The 17,825-nt window shown below is 46.1% G+C and overlaps 1 protein-coding gene across 1 annotated transcript; it reads left to right on the top strand.

The window, feature by feature from the left end:
* Positions 1-9,613: 9,613 nt before the first annotated feature.
* On the top strand, positions 9,614-13,484 carry LOC141925536 (E3 ubiquitin-protein ligase RBBP6-like). The gene is made up of 3 exons (XM_074829981.1): positions 9,614-9,779; positions 12,677-12,776; positions 13,400-13,484. The coding sequence occupies exons 1-3, from the start codon at positions 9,614-9,616 to the stop codon at positions 13,482-13,484; spliced, it is 351 nt and encodes a 116-aa protein (XP_074686082.1).
* Positions 13,485-17,825: the final 4,341 nt, after the last annotated feature.

Raw genomic sequence — 17,825 nt, 5'->3', positions numbered from 1 at the left:
GGCCAGCTGTGAAACAGTCTGACAGAGAAGAGGGGAGAGAGAAAATGTGGGGCAATACAGCTTCCGAAGGAGATTAAAAGAATCAGGGCTTCATGAACCCAATCCATGAACTAGAGGTTTTGTATCTGTACAGATGTTACTGTACTCGGAATGGCAGAACACTAAAATCCATTGCCCAGGGGGAACAGAGAAGCTTTGGAGATGAGCACAGAGCACAGCGCTGCCAACTCTTTAACAGCCAGCAGAGCACACCTCCTCCTGGGGGGGGGCAGCTCTAACTGCCACACTGCTGCAGTGAGGACAGGGGAGGAGAGTCAGGACAGCTGCAAAAAGTTCATGAGACTTCTCAAAGGGGAAAAAAAGGAAAGAGAAAATAACCAAGATCTTTTTACCAGGCTGTCTGTGACACGAGCCATCAAAACATGAGAGTGGGTGATGGACAGCTGGGGAGAACAGTCAGGATTCGACAAAACAGTTCAGACAGCATGAAATCAGAATGAAAATGAAAATTCGTCAAAAAAATCTCTAAATATTTTGCTTTGCCCGAGAGGTACCTCTGTGTCACAGGGCAAATATCCCAATGCACTGCCCAGATGCAGATTTATTCCAACAGAGAATTATTCCACTAACCAAGGGCTTTTCTACACAATAATTCCCCACACAGTCAAACTACAGTTTCAGGCACATCCCATTGCCTGCCCAGAATGGAATCCCCCAAGTGCGACTGTTCCCAATTCCATTTTTCCCATAGGAAACAATGGGATAGAGAGGAATGTGTGCAGGCACTTCAGCAATGCACACAGCCGAACCACACAGGAACAGCTGGTGTGATGTGGAAGGTGGTGAGACAGAAGCGAGACCTCTGGAGTTGTCAGCTGCCAATTCAACACCTGGTAATGGCACAAGTAGTAGGGGAAATTCTAACTGCTTTTAATATATCAAGAAATACCTGCTACTGGCCTGAGGTTTAGAGTGGAAAATCCCTTTATAACACAAAATTAAACTTCATGGTGTCCTGGTGACCCTGTGTGACCCCTCTTCAAACAGATCACCATTCTGAAACCTCTCAGCTGCTTCTCCTGTGACACTGAACACCTGACAAATCTTTCACTGCCAGTGGTGCTGCTGCCTCTCCTGATCCATCACATTTTCATCTCCACCTTCAGATGCCTGCTGCTCAGCAAGGTCAGTGAAGGATGAAGGAAAACAGGACCATGACAACAGTAACCAGAGCAGGGTATTAAAGAACTGACAGCAGAGCTCTGAAACAGAAGGCACAGACAGCAAGGCATTACTGTGCACAAGCTTTCACAGTGCAGACGCAGTATAGACAGGGTAAGAATCTGCTCCCCAGCTCTGGAAACCCAATCCCCTCAGCAGCAGCACTACTGACACCTGCAAGCTTCCTTCCTTAAGTTCTAAGGACAGAGGAGCATCCCCTGGATCCAGATGCAGCCCCCCTCTGAGTACTGCCATTCTGAGGTGTTGCATTTTTCATATCGATCAGCAATAACTTATAAAACAAGATTTCAGTTAACTGTCCTAAAACGTAAAACAACAACAGGAATTGCCTCAAAAGGTCGATCAGACGAGCCAGCTCCACCTGCTGCATGGCCTCCCCTGACCACCACACACAAAGCTCAAGCCCTCCCCAGCCTGTCCCAGCCAGCGCCCCAGGAAGGTGCTGTCAGACCTCTCCGCTCCCCTGACAGCCCCCCGGCCAGCTCCCCGGCACAGGGCACGCGCCGGCTGCAGGCCGCCAGCCAGCCTTAGGGACAGGGAGTCACTTCAGGGAAACTCACGTTTTCCCCAAAGACCAGGTTCTGCTCCGAACCCGAGCGACTGCCGCGAGCCCGCAGCACCCTGCCTCTCCGCAGCACCCGAGGGGTGCAAACCCCGACCCGGAGCAGACACCAGCCCTGTCCCACCTGCTTCACACGGCATCCCTGCAGCCACAGGCACCTCCTGAAAGGGGGAAACCTGCAAGAGCAGTTTCTAAATGTGTTTCCATGAAGACCAGGCAGTTACAGAAAACAGATTTCACAAGGACAAAACCAGGGAAAAGGAGGAGGAGGAAGTCGCTCTGCCTGGCTACATGAAATGGGGATGAGAACAAGCAGAGATGCAGGGCACAGCAGAACTGAACAGGAGCTTGAAGGTGACAGGAAGGAAAAACAGGCAAGATGAACTACACAAGTGTTCTGGACAGGAGCCTGGTTTTGTTTAAATCTTGATTAATTCTTCCTTATCAATTATTCTGATGATTAATTCTATTTCCACACAGGCATTTTGTCAACATTTAAGAAGATGCACAGGAGACCCCAGGAGAAGCCCCAACACTCACCTAGGAACGAGGTGACGCTCTGCAGACTGACAGCACATCGGGCGGGACAAGCTTGAAAAGAAACACAGTGGCAACCGGTTACATCACATTTACAGCAATCCACAGCCACATGCAGTGAAAAGCGACTATTTTATGCAGAGCTGGTGCAGAGCAGAGAGGTGGAGATGAAGGAGCAGCTGACGGGGGAGGCTGAAGCAGTGCCACCCACAGCAGGAGCTCTGCCGGCTGTTTGCAGGCTCAGAGCAAGTGGTGCTGCCGGATTTCCCAACCAGAAGCACTCCCAGGATCCCAGCACACAGAAACTTGTCCTTTAATTACTTTTCAATTACTTCTTGTACCTTCATTGTGTGAGATTTCTGCTCTGCCTGCAGATGTCAAGAGATACTTTTCTGAAAGCGGAGCAGGTCGTTCCAACTTGAAACAAACAGGATTTGTCTTTTGGGAAAGGTGCAAATTAGAAGCTCAGCTCAGAAACTGAACTTTGTCCAGAAAGCCAGAGGAGCAGCAGGGCTCTGCAAAGGGGCTGGGCTCCAGCACACCCCCCTGCTCACCCCCCCACATGTCTCCCAGCACCGCCGAGCTGGGAAAAACTGTCCCACAGCCAGAAGGCAAGAGCCCGCCTGGGCCAGCTCTCGCCCTCGGGCTTAATGCCGGTTTGTGATCAGCACCTCTTGGCTCTGGTGACTGGCACCCTCTGAAGCACCACTCTGAGGGGTTTCATCAGACTGAACCCACCCAGCCCAAATCACCACACAGAGCAGAAAATATTAAATGCGTCACTGCTTTCACACTTGAAGTAAAAATAAAGGGCTAAAATTCACTTTCCCTGGGGTAACCTGACAGATAAACCCCGCAGACACAACAGACCCTTACAGACAGCAAACCCCACCAAGTTCAAGGTAAAAGGACAAGCACAGTCACACATCAGAACGTCTGAACAGCCTGAACTGTGACAACAAACCTTTTTCTTGAAAAAAAATTAAGAACCATGAAAAATTAATTGGGTTTTTAGACCAAAGCTATCCCTTCCCCGGCAATCCCACCACGCCCTCCAGGGAAATCGGCCCCAGCCCCTGCACTCACCCACTGCTAGGCCGGGGACACCACCACTAGTGCTGGCTCTGGGGCTGGTGCTGGTTCTGGTGCCACCTTTGCAGGAGAAAAATTCATTCAGCCATCCAGAACAAAGCGAGTGTTTTAAAAAGAGGAATTCCCACTTGTTGGGTGAACCAAACCTCTGCCTGGAACATCCCTCAGTGCAGACCCCAGAGAGCTGGAGGACCTCCTGCCTAGGCCGCCTCACTGCAGACCATGGAGCCCTGGCAGACTGTCGGCAGGAAGTAGGCCCTGTGGGGGCCAGGGGATCCCCGGGGGGGCTCCAGCACGTTGTCCCCCCCAGCACCTGCCCACACTCCTGCCTGTGCTGTGAGGGGGGATTGGGGACCTGGGGGGATTATTGGGGGGGTGTTATTGGGGTTCTGTGGGAGTTGTGGGGGTTATTGGGGCCCTGGGGGGGTTATCTGGGTCCTAGAGGGAGTGTAATGGAGTCGGGGGGGGGTGGGGTCCTGGAGGGGTTTGGGAGGGTTATTGGGGTCCTCGGGGGGGTCTTGTGGGAGATATTGGTGTCCGAGGGGGGGGGGATTGGGGACATCCTGGAGGGGGTTCTGGGGCAGATATTGGGGTTCTGGGGGTGTCTTGAGGGAGGTATTTGGGTCTGGGGGAGGGTCTTGGTGCTTGGGGGGTGTTATTGGGGTACTGGGGGTCTCCTGGGGGGGCTAATGGGGCTTTGGGGAGTCCTGGGGGTGGGCTGGTAGGGTCCCGGGGAGATATTTGGGGTTTTGGGGGCTAAAATGGAGAACTGGGGGGCCAATAGGATCGGGGGGGGGCACTAAGGAGGTTGGGGAGGGTTGGGGGGGCTGAGGGTGTTTTGGAGGGACCTGGGGGTGGCAAATGCAGTTTGGGTGGGTTGCAGGGGGGATTTGGGATTCCTTGGGGTCCCAGGGGTACCTGTGTCCCCGTCCCCCCCCCCCCCCCGGGTGCTGCTGCTCCAGGGGTACCCCAAGACCATCAGCTCCAACGGCCTCTAGTACCAGTGCTGGGATGCCGTGGGGATGGGGGACGGCACCTCCACCATCACCGGGGCCACCCTCAGCTGGGTGCTGCGGGGTGAGTCCCCGTGATCCCAAACCCCCCCTTTTCACCCCAAAATCGCCCTTGGTCCCCAGATCGATGTTTGACCACCAAATCCCCCAGTTTTACCCCAGAATTTCTGTTTGACCTGATTCGCAGAAACAGACTCTACAACTCGCAGAGATTTATAAAGCACCAGTCTGGCGCCAGGGTGCAAGGGGATTTCTCCACAAAGCTTGCACCCCAACAGCACATTTTACCAGAAACTTCTAGAGTGTGGATATACATATTCATTGGATCATATAACACAAATATCCATATGCATAAGTGAGGCTGGGTTAGCTCTAGAGGCTGGAGTCAGCAGTTTATGTTCTCTTTGCACCTGCGCATTGCCTCCTGGGGGGCGTCTCTGGGGGTCTGTTGGAGGAAGGCTCACAGTCCTCCTCACCTTGTACTTTTCCTCGGAGCATGTGCAGATTCTCTTGGCCAATTTCTTGAACAACAAGAGTGGTTCCCACTGGTTTACCACCTCTATCTTACCTAAAAGCACCAGTCTATTAATTTCTACTGCCCATACATGGCTATCTATCCACTACAAAGACTAAACTTGTTAGAACCCATCTGCTTTCCAAGGACATGTCTCTTATTTTTGCTGAACATTGTAGTTCTTGCTAAGCTTCCACAGAAAACTGCTTTGTTTTGATGAACACAGTAGCAGTAGCCCTTGGTAAGCTTTCACAGAACAGTCAGGGCAAGCAGGATTATTAAGCAATATTCAGAAATCATTATAAGTTGCTATAAGTTGCTATAAGTAAATAAGGTGCAAAGCAGGTGATCATTTCCTTGTATCAGTACACTTCTCCCCTGCCCGTGGTTTGAGAATGAGTCAGCTGTATCAGAAAGCAGGGTTGTCCCTAGGAGCCTTGCCTTAATCTTAGGTCTAGTAAGGGGCAGGAAGAAGAAGGGGCAGCCTGAAATCTAAGGCAGTTAAAGGTGATGTGGAAAGGCTTCTGTCAGCGCCTTTGCCGTGGTGTCCCTCTGGATGCGCTTTAGGACCTCTAGTTCATTCTGCCCTGATCCTGTTCCTCTCTGGCCACTCAGCCCCAGATGTTGTGGAAGGGACGCACGCTGTCAGCTTGACATCAAGTGAGTAGGGGCTGCGCTGTGAACGTGCAAACTGCTTTGTAAAATCACCCCCGGGTGATGTACTGGGCACCTCGCCTGTGACACTGAGCTCCTGAGAAGTGTTCCTCTTAGCCTGGTCTTCCTCGTGCAGACATTTGGACAGACTTCATGTGCCCAGCGAATGAGCCTTTGCTGGGATGACTGTCCCCTGAGAACAGACTCTCAGTGGGCTGCGGCACCGTTCTGACAAGGGGTCTGCAGCACTGAAAACTGTCCCATAAGGTATCTGACAGCCCCTCGGGCACGGTAGAAAATTAAAATAAGGAAGACTAGTGCACGCTGTCAGATGTGGACAGAACTTTTTCGATTTCTCTGGATGTTAACCAGTGGTAAGATAGCGACAGAAATCTCTGACTTTTCTTCCTCACGGCCAAGGGAAGTGCCTTACCAGCACTGACACTGATGGCTCGTTGTGCACTGCTGGTTCATTACAGCGCAGGATCAGCCTCTGAATCTCTTGGCTAAGGAACTTTTTAAAGCCAGTATTAGACCGTACTAGTGCCATACTGCTTGTAACTTACTAACAATTTTTTTTGGTTTGGAAGCAACTCGGTCGTTATACTAAGTAGTTTAGCAGTGTAAATTCTGTAGTTTATCACAGTTTAGGAAGAACATGAAAGTAGCAAAAAATATTTTCTTACACAGTCCTCCGCTCCTTTATAGGCAGTTGAAGATGCGTCTGTACCAGTTGTCAAGTTTGAGTTTGATGGCTTTGAGGTAAGCGTTTTGCTTTTGTTCTTCCTTTGGAACAGGAGAACTTCTCCAAGGAGCTGTGACCATGCTGTTTTACAAAGTTATTGGTACCTTAGAGTGTATTTAGGAAACTGTAATTAAACAGCCTGGCCAGAGCCGATCCCAGGAGAAGACGCTGCAGTAAAATGGGAGCTGATAGGAAAATAAGCCCCCAGGGATTTTGGCAGGTGGGGGGACATCAGAGACGCCCCTTTCTGCCCTGTGCTTAGAGCGGGGGAGCCTGCTGGAACGGCACTTATCTGCCAGGGACTGTGCAGAGTGGGAGCAGAGGCAGTGCCCTTGCTGACTCCTCCCAGCTCTGACCAGCTGGCTTTCGACAGAGGGATGGGTATGGGGTAGTTCACTGTGTGAATCATGTCAGCAGACTAAATGCTTTGTTGCAAATCAGAAGTGAAGTGGGCATGAGACAAGCAATCTGGAAAATGACAAGTAAAAGTACTCATGTGACTCCTGCCTGGGTTTGTCAGCTGCAGGAATCCTTGTATCTTGACTGCCTCTTACACAGTGACTGGAGACCTGCGTGCTGTAGTACCTGAGCAAGTCACTGCTTGGTACCACTCTCATGAAGTCACTTGTTCCGTGACCTTCTTGTGGCCTTTGTCTGGTGCAGACATTCACAGAATAACTTTCTTGCCTCAGACTGTGCTATGAACCAGATGCTTCAGGATCAAAAGGGCTTACTGCATAGAGAAAGTGCTCTCTCCTTTGCTGAAGTGTAGCTGAGGTGGTTGAACTTACGTCTGAATTCTGTGATTAATTTTAAGTTCCCTTTTAATGGAAATTCTAAGTTTAGAGTAATCTTTTTCAACTTAAAATCCCCTTCCTTTCCCTAGCTTAGAAAGGGGGTTTTGTAAATGAAGGGTTTTGTAAATAAAATGTGGAACTTCTAGCTATTTTCTTGAGTTTTTTGGCAAATAAATCTCTTGGGAGATGTATCTATAGTCACATAGTTCTAAATGCAAACGTTAACCACTCTTTCTAGACTTGACTAACTGTCCCCCACTGGTGTGCTGTTCACAAACAGTGCACCATTCTAACTCATGGTTGGCACTTTTTTTCCTCTTAAGATTGATCTGGGGTTTGCAAGACCGTCTGTGCAAACTGTTTCTGATAATCTTGATCTCGGAGATGACTGGCAGCTGAGAAGCCTGGATAGGAGATGTGTATGAAGCTTAAATGGTGAGCATATTTACACATCTTTAAGAAGAAAGTGTTACTGAAGTTGGTCTAGAAAGCACATGACACAACTCCAGTTTCTGTACAAGATGCATAAGCTGATCTCCTGTGTACTTGAGATCTGAGGAGGTGGCGAGTGGGCTTAAATTTAGATGTTTCAAGTTGCTGTGTGTTTAGATAGACCTGTATTTCATGTTTCTTGGATCAGGGTGTGTGCATTGTTCCAGTTTGCCACAGAGACTGCTTCAGGTGAATAGGGAGAGCACTTGATAGAGGAGAATGTGTGGTAGTTCATAAAAAAAATAAATATTTTTAAAATACCCAAAGCCTAACTTGCTCGCTGTTTAACAGTGACTGGTTTAGTTGTTCCTGGCTGTCAAGAGAAACCTGGCTGTCGGAATCCTCTAGAAAGGCCTTATTAAAAATGGTTGGCGATAGTCTATAAACTGTGACAAAGCTGTTGAGGGCACCAGTTACCTGGAGGGATACGGAATGTTATGTGTAATCTGTAATTTTTAACGTACTACAAAGCGAGTAATCCAAACTTGTTTTCATAGATTTGAACAATAAACTGTAAGCTATTGATCCAGCGTAGCATAAAACAGACCTGTACCTGTTACTAGGAACTTCTGTCCTTCAACTTTTTCCTTAGAGTTACCAATGAAATGCTACATCTAGTGCCAAGTGAGGAGAACTTCTGGCTCATGCTCCATGTAATTAAACTGTGGGCAAAACGTGAGTAAGGTGATTGTAATCTTTAAGCTTTTCAGAGGCACCTCATGCTGAAGAAATAAGACCATTAGAAGTACTTCAGCCATGGATAGCCATTTAAATGACAGTTTTCAAACAAAACCTGGTTTTTAGTTTAGATTCAAGGTCTGTCCATGGGGTAGAGTGGGTGTTTTTTTTAATGGGAGTAGAGTGAGGAGAGGAGGGGAGTGCCTGCAAGACAAGGTGCTTTATTGCTTATCAGGAACCTGACTACAGATGGTAAAAAAGCCAAGCTAAGTATAAAAGCTTGATCCATGAGGAATAAGAAAGTATTGTTTGTGCATGTGGCTAGAGCAGGTACTAGAAGAATGGCAGAATGTTTTTCCTAAGTGAGGTTGGAGTGAAGCAGTAGCTGTAGCAGTGTAGGCAAATTTCAGAGTAGCAGTATTTTGGGGAGTGGTGTGGTAATGATCCTTTTTCTCATCACTGTTAAGGATCAACAGTTTTGGCCTCATCGCACTGCAATAACAACTGACTTTGAGGCTGAAGTGTACTGAGTATTCTATAGATTGTGAAGTTGGTGCTGCAAATTTGAAGGAATATCCTTGGGTATTGAAAGACTGCAGGCTAACTGCAGTGTATCCGCTCTAGGACATGGCATTTACTCCAACCCGCTGGGATTTCTTGGTGGGGTTTCCTGGGCAATGCTGGTAGCAAGCACATGTCCACTCTGTCCAAATGCTTTGGCTTCTGCTCTTGTGAACAAGTTCTTCTTTTTTTTTTTTTTTTTTTCCCAAAATGGTAAGAGCTATTGTTTATTTTAATTTGCAGAAAGAAGTAGTAACATTTCTAGAGGTAGTTCTTCGTGTAAGATTTATGTTGACAACATTCAGTCCTACCCTGAATTACATGGCAGAGTTTTAGATGGACAGTTACTGGCTTTTCTTGTGTAGGGAATGGCCAAATCCTGCACTGCTGACACAACCCAAAGACAGCTATCTTAATACACCAGTGTAGGACCCTAAGGTGTGTAAACATTGAATTCAGAAGCCTTTAAACTTTCTTCTAACCTAAACTGATGCTAAGCACAATTGTTTTAACATCCGAGATGATCCCCTCAGATCAGTACCGTGTAACGGGGATACTCGCCCCAGGCTCTCCACAGCAGAACTCTGCACACAAGGGATCTGCATCAACGCCAGCGGTAACGGAAGAGGAGTTCAAACATGGTAAAGTCCTTCCTGTGCTTGTTAACTGGTTAAAAAGTGTAATTCTTGCTATATGAAACCACATTATCTGAGTTGGTACCTAAGCATGCCGTGCGTGCATTGTAAGTTCTCTTCCCTGCTGCACTATGACACGGTCACCTTCAGCGGCCTCCACATCTCCCTGGGCGACCTCAAGTGTCAGATCATGGGCCGCCAGAAGCTGAAGGTGACCAACTGCGAGCTGCAGATAACCAACGCCCAGACCAGAGAAGGTGCGTGGGGGCGGCAGGCACAGGGCCTCGGGCACTGCCCGGCTGGCGGTGGCCGCGGCCTGCGGGAGCCACTCTCTGCTCTCTGTGGCTTGTCCCCACGTGGCGTGAGTCAGCCTGGGGCCCGTCCTGCCGGCGTGCGGGGAACCGGGAGGGCAAGTGGCGCCAGCGATTCAGTGGGGTGGGAAGGTACAGTGCGATTCGGCCACATCGGTAGCTGTGGCTTGTGTGGGGACCTCACTTGTGTTGTTAGACATGGATCTGGGCGTAGAAGACTACGTGGTCGATGTGCAATGTCTAGTGCTTGCAAAAGCCCAGTAGCCACTTACTGGCCATCGCTGGCAGTAAAACAAGTTTTGTGCTAGAAGGGAGTAGGAATCAACAATGGTGTTGGCTCCAGCTTTGTTGAACATTTCTGTTGGAGTTCTGCTTGGACAAGTGTGAAAAGAAGCCCTGTTGAGCGTGATGTCGCTGCTCAATCTGCAGATGTGGAGTCGTGGCGAGGCAGAGTGACACTGGTAGTTGCCAAGGCCCCGCAGCTACATGGGATGTTGCTGCCTGCGGGGAACAGGCTCCTGCTGGCAGATGCCAGTTTTGTCTGAGAGCTGTTAGACTAAGCTGGCAGCTGTTAAATTCAAAGCGAGCAAACAGAAATTTCCGGGGACCAAAAAAGTTAACTTTTAAGTCTACATTGTTTGACTTTACCAGATTTCATCATTGACACAGATTTCATCACCAAAATGAACTCAATTAATTGACGTGAAGGAAAAATAAATGTATGAAAGCCAACAGGTCCCTTCACAGAACTACTTCAGCAGCGCACTCCGCTGTTTGCAAACCCTCTTCCACAAATTCTCTGCCTCAGTGACCCAGCTGGTGGGATGCTTCAAGTCCCACATACAAATATGTGCCCTGATAAGTGTCCTGTGCAAATAAAGCCTTTACTTCACCAGGTTATTGTCACTCTTCAGTTTTCAGTTGATCCATTTCAATGTGTACTGATTGACTTTTAAGGGGAATTCATTTTTCTATCAGTCTGGTATTAGATGGCTGGAGGTCTCCTCCCTGTGCACTTCACAAGTACATTGAAAACAAACATCCCTCTCTCTATCTATATATATCTGCATGCAAGGACAGTCTATTCAGAAGGCAGATGTCAATGCTTCTCTTCTAATGGTCAATGAATTGTCATAAAATACAAAAAGAGGACCCATTCCTCTTTTTGCATCATACACCTGTTGTGCATGTTCCAGCTGACCTCTGCAGGCTTGCAGAATTGGCGAATAAGTGCACTGGTTGCTGTCCTCATATACACAGCCTCCCTCGAGGAGAGGTGCTGCCACCTGCAATCCTCTGCAGACCTACCACAACCCTCAGCTGGGCACAGGCGTAGCAAACTCCTGCCTTTTTGTGGAGCCACTGTTACTTATCCTGTGCCTCTGAAATCTCAGTCAGTGGTTTGTGATCTGGACCAGAAAGAACACTCTGTATGACTCCGTTCAGCAGGTGGAAACAGCTGCTTTGGGCTTCCAGAGCTGCAGCTGGCATCATCTCCCCGTTGCTTGTCAGCCTCAGTGCTGTTTGAGCTCCTCCGACATCAAAAAGTCCCATCTCAGGCCTTTCCTGACAGGTGGCTGTGTAATGGTGAGATTCCCCATTTGAGCAGAGCTCTAGGCGTTGGTTTCAGGGTATGACTTCTGTAAAAGCTTTGGGTTTTGTCATTAGTAGTACTTTCACAGCAACTTTGGCTTTCAGGCCATTGTTCTGATTCGGCCTGCAAAGGTAAGGGCTTTTAATAGTTAAAACTGTAGGCAGATTACAGGGCATGGCTGCTGATGGTGCTTTAAAACATTTAGTCATATCCAGCTTGCGTAAGTACAATACATAAACACTTCTCATGGAGACGTCTTTACATTTGAGGTCACTCATGGGAGATCTTTACATTTGAGGCTCACTCAGTCAAAGTGTCTCAGGTAGCTCCTCCTCTTCACAGACGAACACGGTGTGAGCCAAGGCAAAGCATGGAGACCTTCAGGCACACTCTGGTTTCAAAAGGCTTTTCGGAAGACTTGTCTTCGTAATTAATTTCATTTGAGTCTCTCTGCTCTGCAAAAAGTGAATTGAAAGAATTCACGTCCCTTTGGCTTATGCAAACTAGATGACTAGCTTAATAGAGGAGATACCGCTTTAGTAGGAGCCAGTTCTGCCCTACGTGTGAAAGCAAGCTCAAAAACCCCTCAGGTTTCTGTGATCCAAATTCTAGCCCTGCCAGTTCCGTTTGCATTCGCATGTACAGCCCTGAGCAGCTGACAGTGTGGCTGTCGATGGATGAAGCCCCAAGAAGCAGAGAGCTGGCGGCTCTCTTCTGTGTTCTGTCAGTCCCCAGCACTCGCAGCACAGGGGAATCGTTTTTAGTGAACAGCTCGGAAAGCAGCGGCGCAGAGTTTGCATGCTTTAGCCGAGCGCCTGCTTTGTTGCAGGGCAAGCTGGTCAGACTTTAGAATCTGGTTTATGCAGGTGAGACTTTGCTGTGGTTTGTTCCTCTCCAAAGATCTCTCGGGTTTGTAGCCTAACAGAAGCAAAAGCAACTTGAGCTAGGTCAGGAAAGAACCTCAGGCATGAGCAGACTCTCCTTTAGTGACCTCTGAGACCATTTTGCTGCTGGCATCCAAACTGTTTGAAAAGAATGGAAAAGGTTTTGCTGCTGGTGTTTGATTCTCAAACCTGAAGACTTCTTGAAAGGTTCTGTTAGTGTGTTGAGATGACAGAAGTGCCATGTCACATATAAAATTTTGCTTTGATGTCTGTGAAGGGGTTCTCTCAAGTGCTATGTAATTACATATTAATATACATTCTTACGAACTGACTAATGTTTTCTTCTGTATTGGTGTTGTTTTCAGAATACACAGATGATAACACCCTGATTCCTAAGAACTCCTTGGTGATTGTTAGAAGAGTCCCTGTTAGAGGAGTCAAAACTACCAGCAAAACACGAGTTATGTAAGTACCCATAAAGCACTGTAGTCTGTGAGGGGTTGCAGTGTGTTAACTTTTTTTATGGAGATTAGTTTACAGAGGCATTCGAAGTGTATCTTTCTTCTTTTTATTGCTTTTACAATAAAGAGAGATACGCATGTTCCCCTCTCAGAAGAGTCTGACAGTGTTTGACTGTGTCTTGCATTTGGGGGAGGTGGGGTGGGATATGGCAGGTATTTTTACGCCTCAGATCTGGCTTTCTGGCATACTGGCTACAGAGGAAAGACCAAGGATCGCTGTTTGGATGGTTGATTATTTAAGAGCACAAAGCTGTAGCACAGACTTCATCGTTTTGATACTTACACAGCAGAGTCAAAATATCTGAGGACTTCCTCTGGCACTGTTGTGTTCTAGAGCTGTAAGTCTGACAGTAATTGCTGACAAACTAGAAATGGGATTTTTTTTTTTTTTAGTTGCACTGAATGTGCCAAGAGAGAACAGTTTATGTATACAAATACATTTCCACATTCACTAGACTATCAGATCATAATGTTTTGATATTCAGGTTTTATAATCTGTTTTCACTGCTTTTGGTTGGGTACAAGTGCTTTGTTCTAAGTTCTCATCACCTTTATTTCTTCCTCTAGAACTCGAACCGAGCCAGTGAGTGGAACACCAAAAGCGGTATGTAAAAACACAACCTCACACTTTTTTTCTACACATTGCACTTAATTCTAAACAACGTAGCCTCGTATTAATCTCCCAAACATTAACTTAATCTGTTCTGCAGTAAGACATAGTATATGTTGTAGAGACCATGTATTTGATTCACAGCACAGTGAAAACTGAGTAATGCCACCATTTGCACAGTTCTAATGTGAATATTGGTATTTGTGCCTAGTGATGCATTGTGTTTCGTATTGAATATGCTGGAATATTTCCTGAATGACTTTGTGTTGTACAGATAATGTAGGGTTGGTTTTAGATCAGGTAGGTTCAAGGTTTGCACAATTCAATGGTGCTGTGTTCTACATCTGTCTGTCTAGAGCTAGTATGTTTGTATAGGCTGTCGTGTGCTCTTTGTTTCTTGCAATTAAAACTGTTTGGAGTGTATTTTTTGCCATTTTCACATTGTATCACTTAGCTTTTGTTTTTAAATACTTTCTCTGCCTAACAGTTTGGGAAGATGTTATCAAAACACACTGAGAAACCATTGTTGTTGCTCTTGGCACTGTTTCTTCCTTTTGACTTGGCAGTTCAAACAAATCCCAAAATCAACGTATCCCATACATTTTGAGGACAGTTCTGTGCAGCTAAGATTCCTTTTCGTGTCCTGAAATACTTGGGTATTTGTTCCTAAAGCTGTATAACTGAAGTGCTATTGTTTGGCCTCCTCTGAGTACTTAAAGTCTCTAACAGATTGCTGTGAGTTTAAATGTTGTTGCTACCTGAAGTGGCATTCCTAAGTTCTGCATTTGATCTTTCCGTTTTATCCGATGAAACGGTTTAGTTTCGTAGTTTGTCTGCAAATGCAAATATCTGAAACCCAGCGCACCGAGTTTAGCTGCTTCTCATGAACCACGTTGGCCCTCTGAAGCTGTCATAGGTGTGGACTTTGTTTTGAACCAATACACTTACATTAGGTTGGACATGTCTCTTTCCGTGACACTCGGAGGATGTAGTGCAGACTTTCAGGCTACAGTAGAGGTTAACTTTTGCTATGTTTTGATTGAACAACTTGAATATGTGTTTAATTTTTTGTGAACAGATTGAGGACTCTTCTGCACCCACTCCTCTGGCCCAGCTCATTAAGGTATGTGTATATTCTTGTCAAAGACTTAAAAAAAACCCACCACCACCACCAAAAAACCCCACTTGCTTCATATTTTTAAATCTTGTACGGTGAGGTATAACTGGATGACTGTTGTAATGTGAACAAAACTTAATTTTTAATAATTTACAGTATTGGTTTTAACTTTAAAATGTGTGTATATTCCTGTAGTATCCTGTAAAGAGTAGTTCCCAGTTTGGGAGGATAGAAGGGGAGTCCCTCAACGTGATGTTGCACTATTGCTCATCTTCAAGACACAAAGAAGCAGCACTTCGGGAGCTGTTTACTGTTTCTCAGACCTTGTGTTAATTTTGTGTTGGAGACTGACACAATTTTCACAGAAGAATTTAACTGGCTGCAAGTTATGGACATTTCAGGGGGGGTTTGCAACAGCCAAAATAGAAGCGTTTGTGTAACACGGACAATTGCGTGGCTACGGTTGAGTTTCTAGTCACTGCAGTTATAGAGCCACTCTCTGAATGCTGCACAGTTTCATAACTTGTAGTCTATGGAGAGTGGACAACACACCCTAATTTGTTTGAACGCAGACTGTAAATTGTGTAAATGTGCCTAACTGTGTGCAGGAATATCCCAATGTGTTAGTGCAGTGTATTAGCAGAGGTGGCCTTCTGAAGCTGCTGTAATGCCATGGTTTGCTATGGAACTGCTTGCATGTTTTGCTCAACAATGTGTCACTTTGTCTGGGAAAGCACTAGTGGTTGCACTTTGTGAAAAGGCGTAGTGTGAGCCTGTCAAATTACTGGTCTTAAAGAATAGAGAAGGCAGGGCCTCATGCAGAGGGGCTAGTTCTTCTGAAAATAAAGGCTGGAGTTTGAGAAATCTCTTCCCACTCTCTTCTTCCCTCTCTCACTGCAGAATTAAATTGTGTACATTTGGGGAAAAAACCCCAACAGTTACTTTGGAAGGCAGTCACCAGGAGAAATTGGTCTCCATTAGCGCTGTCCCTGAACATGTCCTTGGTTCTGTAAACTCATGTGAAGTTTGACTCTAAAATGTGAAAATCTGTCCAAGTGCTGTACACATTTAAGCTTTTGAGAAAATGTAGGTATTTCAGAAAAATGCAGGAATGTAACGTAAAGCAGCTCCAAACTGTTATACTCCAACCTCCTCAGTGCAGACGGGCTTGGCATGGAGGCAATGTGTTGAAAAGTTTTCTGCTTTATTATTACCTTGTAGGAAATTCCGTATTTGAATTATGGTCTGTGCCTAGTAATGGTTTGTGGGGTTTGGGTGTGTCTTGTAAACTGTCTGGGTTTAAACAAATTGGTCAAGTATCTGTAAAGTTTTCTGTAAATGGTAACGGAAGGGGTTTCATAGATGTTGATCTGGATTATGTTACTGTTGTGTCTATAAAACAGCCATTTAATAAACTGTTGACATTAGTGGGTTGCTTTTGCGAACGAATGCATATAAAATCAAAACCATGAGTGGTTGCTCTGAATGATGGGTGCTTGGAGGTCCGTATCCTTTACATCCCTCCCTTCGACCCTGCTGGGATCTGGACTAGTGTGTAATGAGAACATTTGAACAAATGCTACTTACAAAAAATCAGCTGGCTTCGATAATTTGAAGGTCTAGTTCTGCATAAGGTTTCTATTACAATTTGTGTGTTAGAAGGGCACAGCAAACAGGAAAAAACCTGCAGGTTGTGCTGACCGTAGTTAAATCACTTAACGTGAAGAAGTGAGTAGGCAGGGGACATGCAGTTTGGGCTGCCTACAGCACACCATGGTCCAATTTCTGCTGAAAAGAATCTTTTGTCTTGCTGAGGAATTATAAAAAGCTTGATTCCTCTTAATGCTTCTGTGTCTGAAGCTGAATTTCAGTGAGCAAAAGCAACTTCCCTGACTCTTAAGTTGTGTGTCCTTTTAATGCTGCAAAATGTAAACACTGATACTTGCATACATCTCCATTAAATGTACAGCGGAGATTTTCTCCTTCAAATACTCTGGAGCTCAAGAATCCATTTAAAACTACTGGATAATGTAATTTTTTCTATGCAGAGCTTCAGTCTGCTTGGAAGACATTTGGATTGGTTATACAAGTCTTTATGTAAGGTACAAACACAGCCTCAGGTTTTGAGTGCCCAAGAATGCTCCTTCCAAGCAGGTTAACAGGCACAGAGACACCATGTGATGGCATAAGGGCTCCCCAGAACATCTCTGGGACAACTTTAGCTCATAGAAGCAGCTGCTTTCGTGCAACCTCAGCTACTGCTGGGCTGCTTTTTACAGGGTTGGGTGAGTCTTTGGCTGGGGGAGCTTAAATGTGTTTCTAATTTCCGTGTCCAATAATTACCTGTTAAACAGACCGGCAATCTGGCTGAAGCCAACGCTTCCGAGGAAGATAAAATACGAGCTATGATGATCCAGTCTTGCCGTCAGTACGATCCAATCAAGTAAGTGTTGGCAAAGTCCTACCTGTTCTTTGAAGACTATGGAAACATTGTAGAGATGGTTGTTGGAACAAGAGAGACGCATACATACCATTTTCTTTTTTTCCCCAAAACCTTTCAGTTACGTGAAGAAACCCTTGGGTCCACCTCCACCGTCCTATATTTGCTTTCGCTGCGGAAGACCCGGCCACTATATAAAGAACTGCCCGAGAAATGGGGTAAGATTGTGGGGGGCTTCTGGTGTCACTTGGTTTTTAATGGTTTTACCTTGGCAGTTACGCAGCAATTACATGAATACCCCTATTAGGAATTGTTTCTCTTGGGCTGAAATACAGAGGTTCTATGGCAGTGGTGCAAAGCCCTTCAAAATTCCAGGGAAAGCTGGGATTTTCAATGGGAAATTTTCTTTCTTCGAGGTCATAGTCCTTATATATGTCCATAGATCTTTCTCTATGAACTTTAATGTATATTTTTATATATTCCAATGTTACTGCAAATTTTTCTCGTCTTAACTCTTTTTAATGAGAGTTTGCAGTTTTTAGTATTTTGTAGAAAAAGATGACATTTCTCTTGACCCCATCTATTGAATATTTGCATGTTATAATTACACAAGTCTCTGGTTGAGTATTCATGCCATTTAACGTTACTCACTGAACGTACGTGCATCAGCTCTGAATTCAACCTTCATCCGTAGGTGGTGAATATCAGTGTCCCCAGTGGCCGATCCAGAGCCCTGCATTAAGCTCTCCCTCTGAACTGCGCTTTGGAGGAGGAGGGGGTTTGTGCCTCTCCTCTGAGGGGATGGGGAGCTGAGGGATATTTCACC

Source organism: Strix aluco, chromosome 6 (genome assembly GCF_031877795.1).
Source record: "Strix aluco isolate bStrAlu1 chromosome 6, bStrAlu1.hap1, whole genome shotgun sequence".
Classification (NCBI taxonomy): Eukaryota; Metazoa; Chordata; class Aves; order Strigiformes; family Strigidae; genus Strix; species Strix aluco.
Note: the sequence above shows the minus strand (reverse complement) of the source record. Positions and strands in the feature narration are given on the sequence as shown.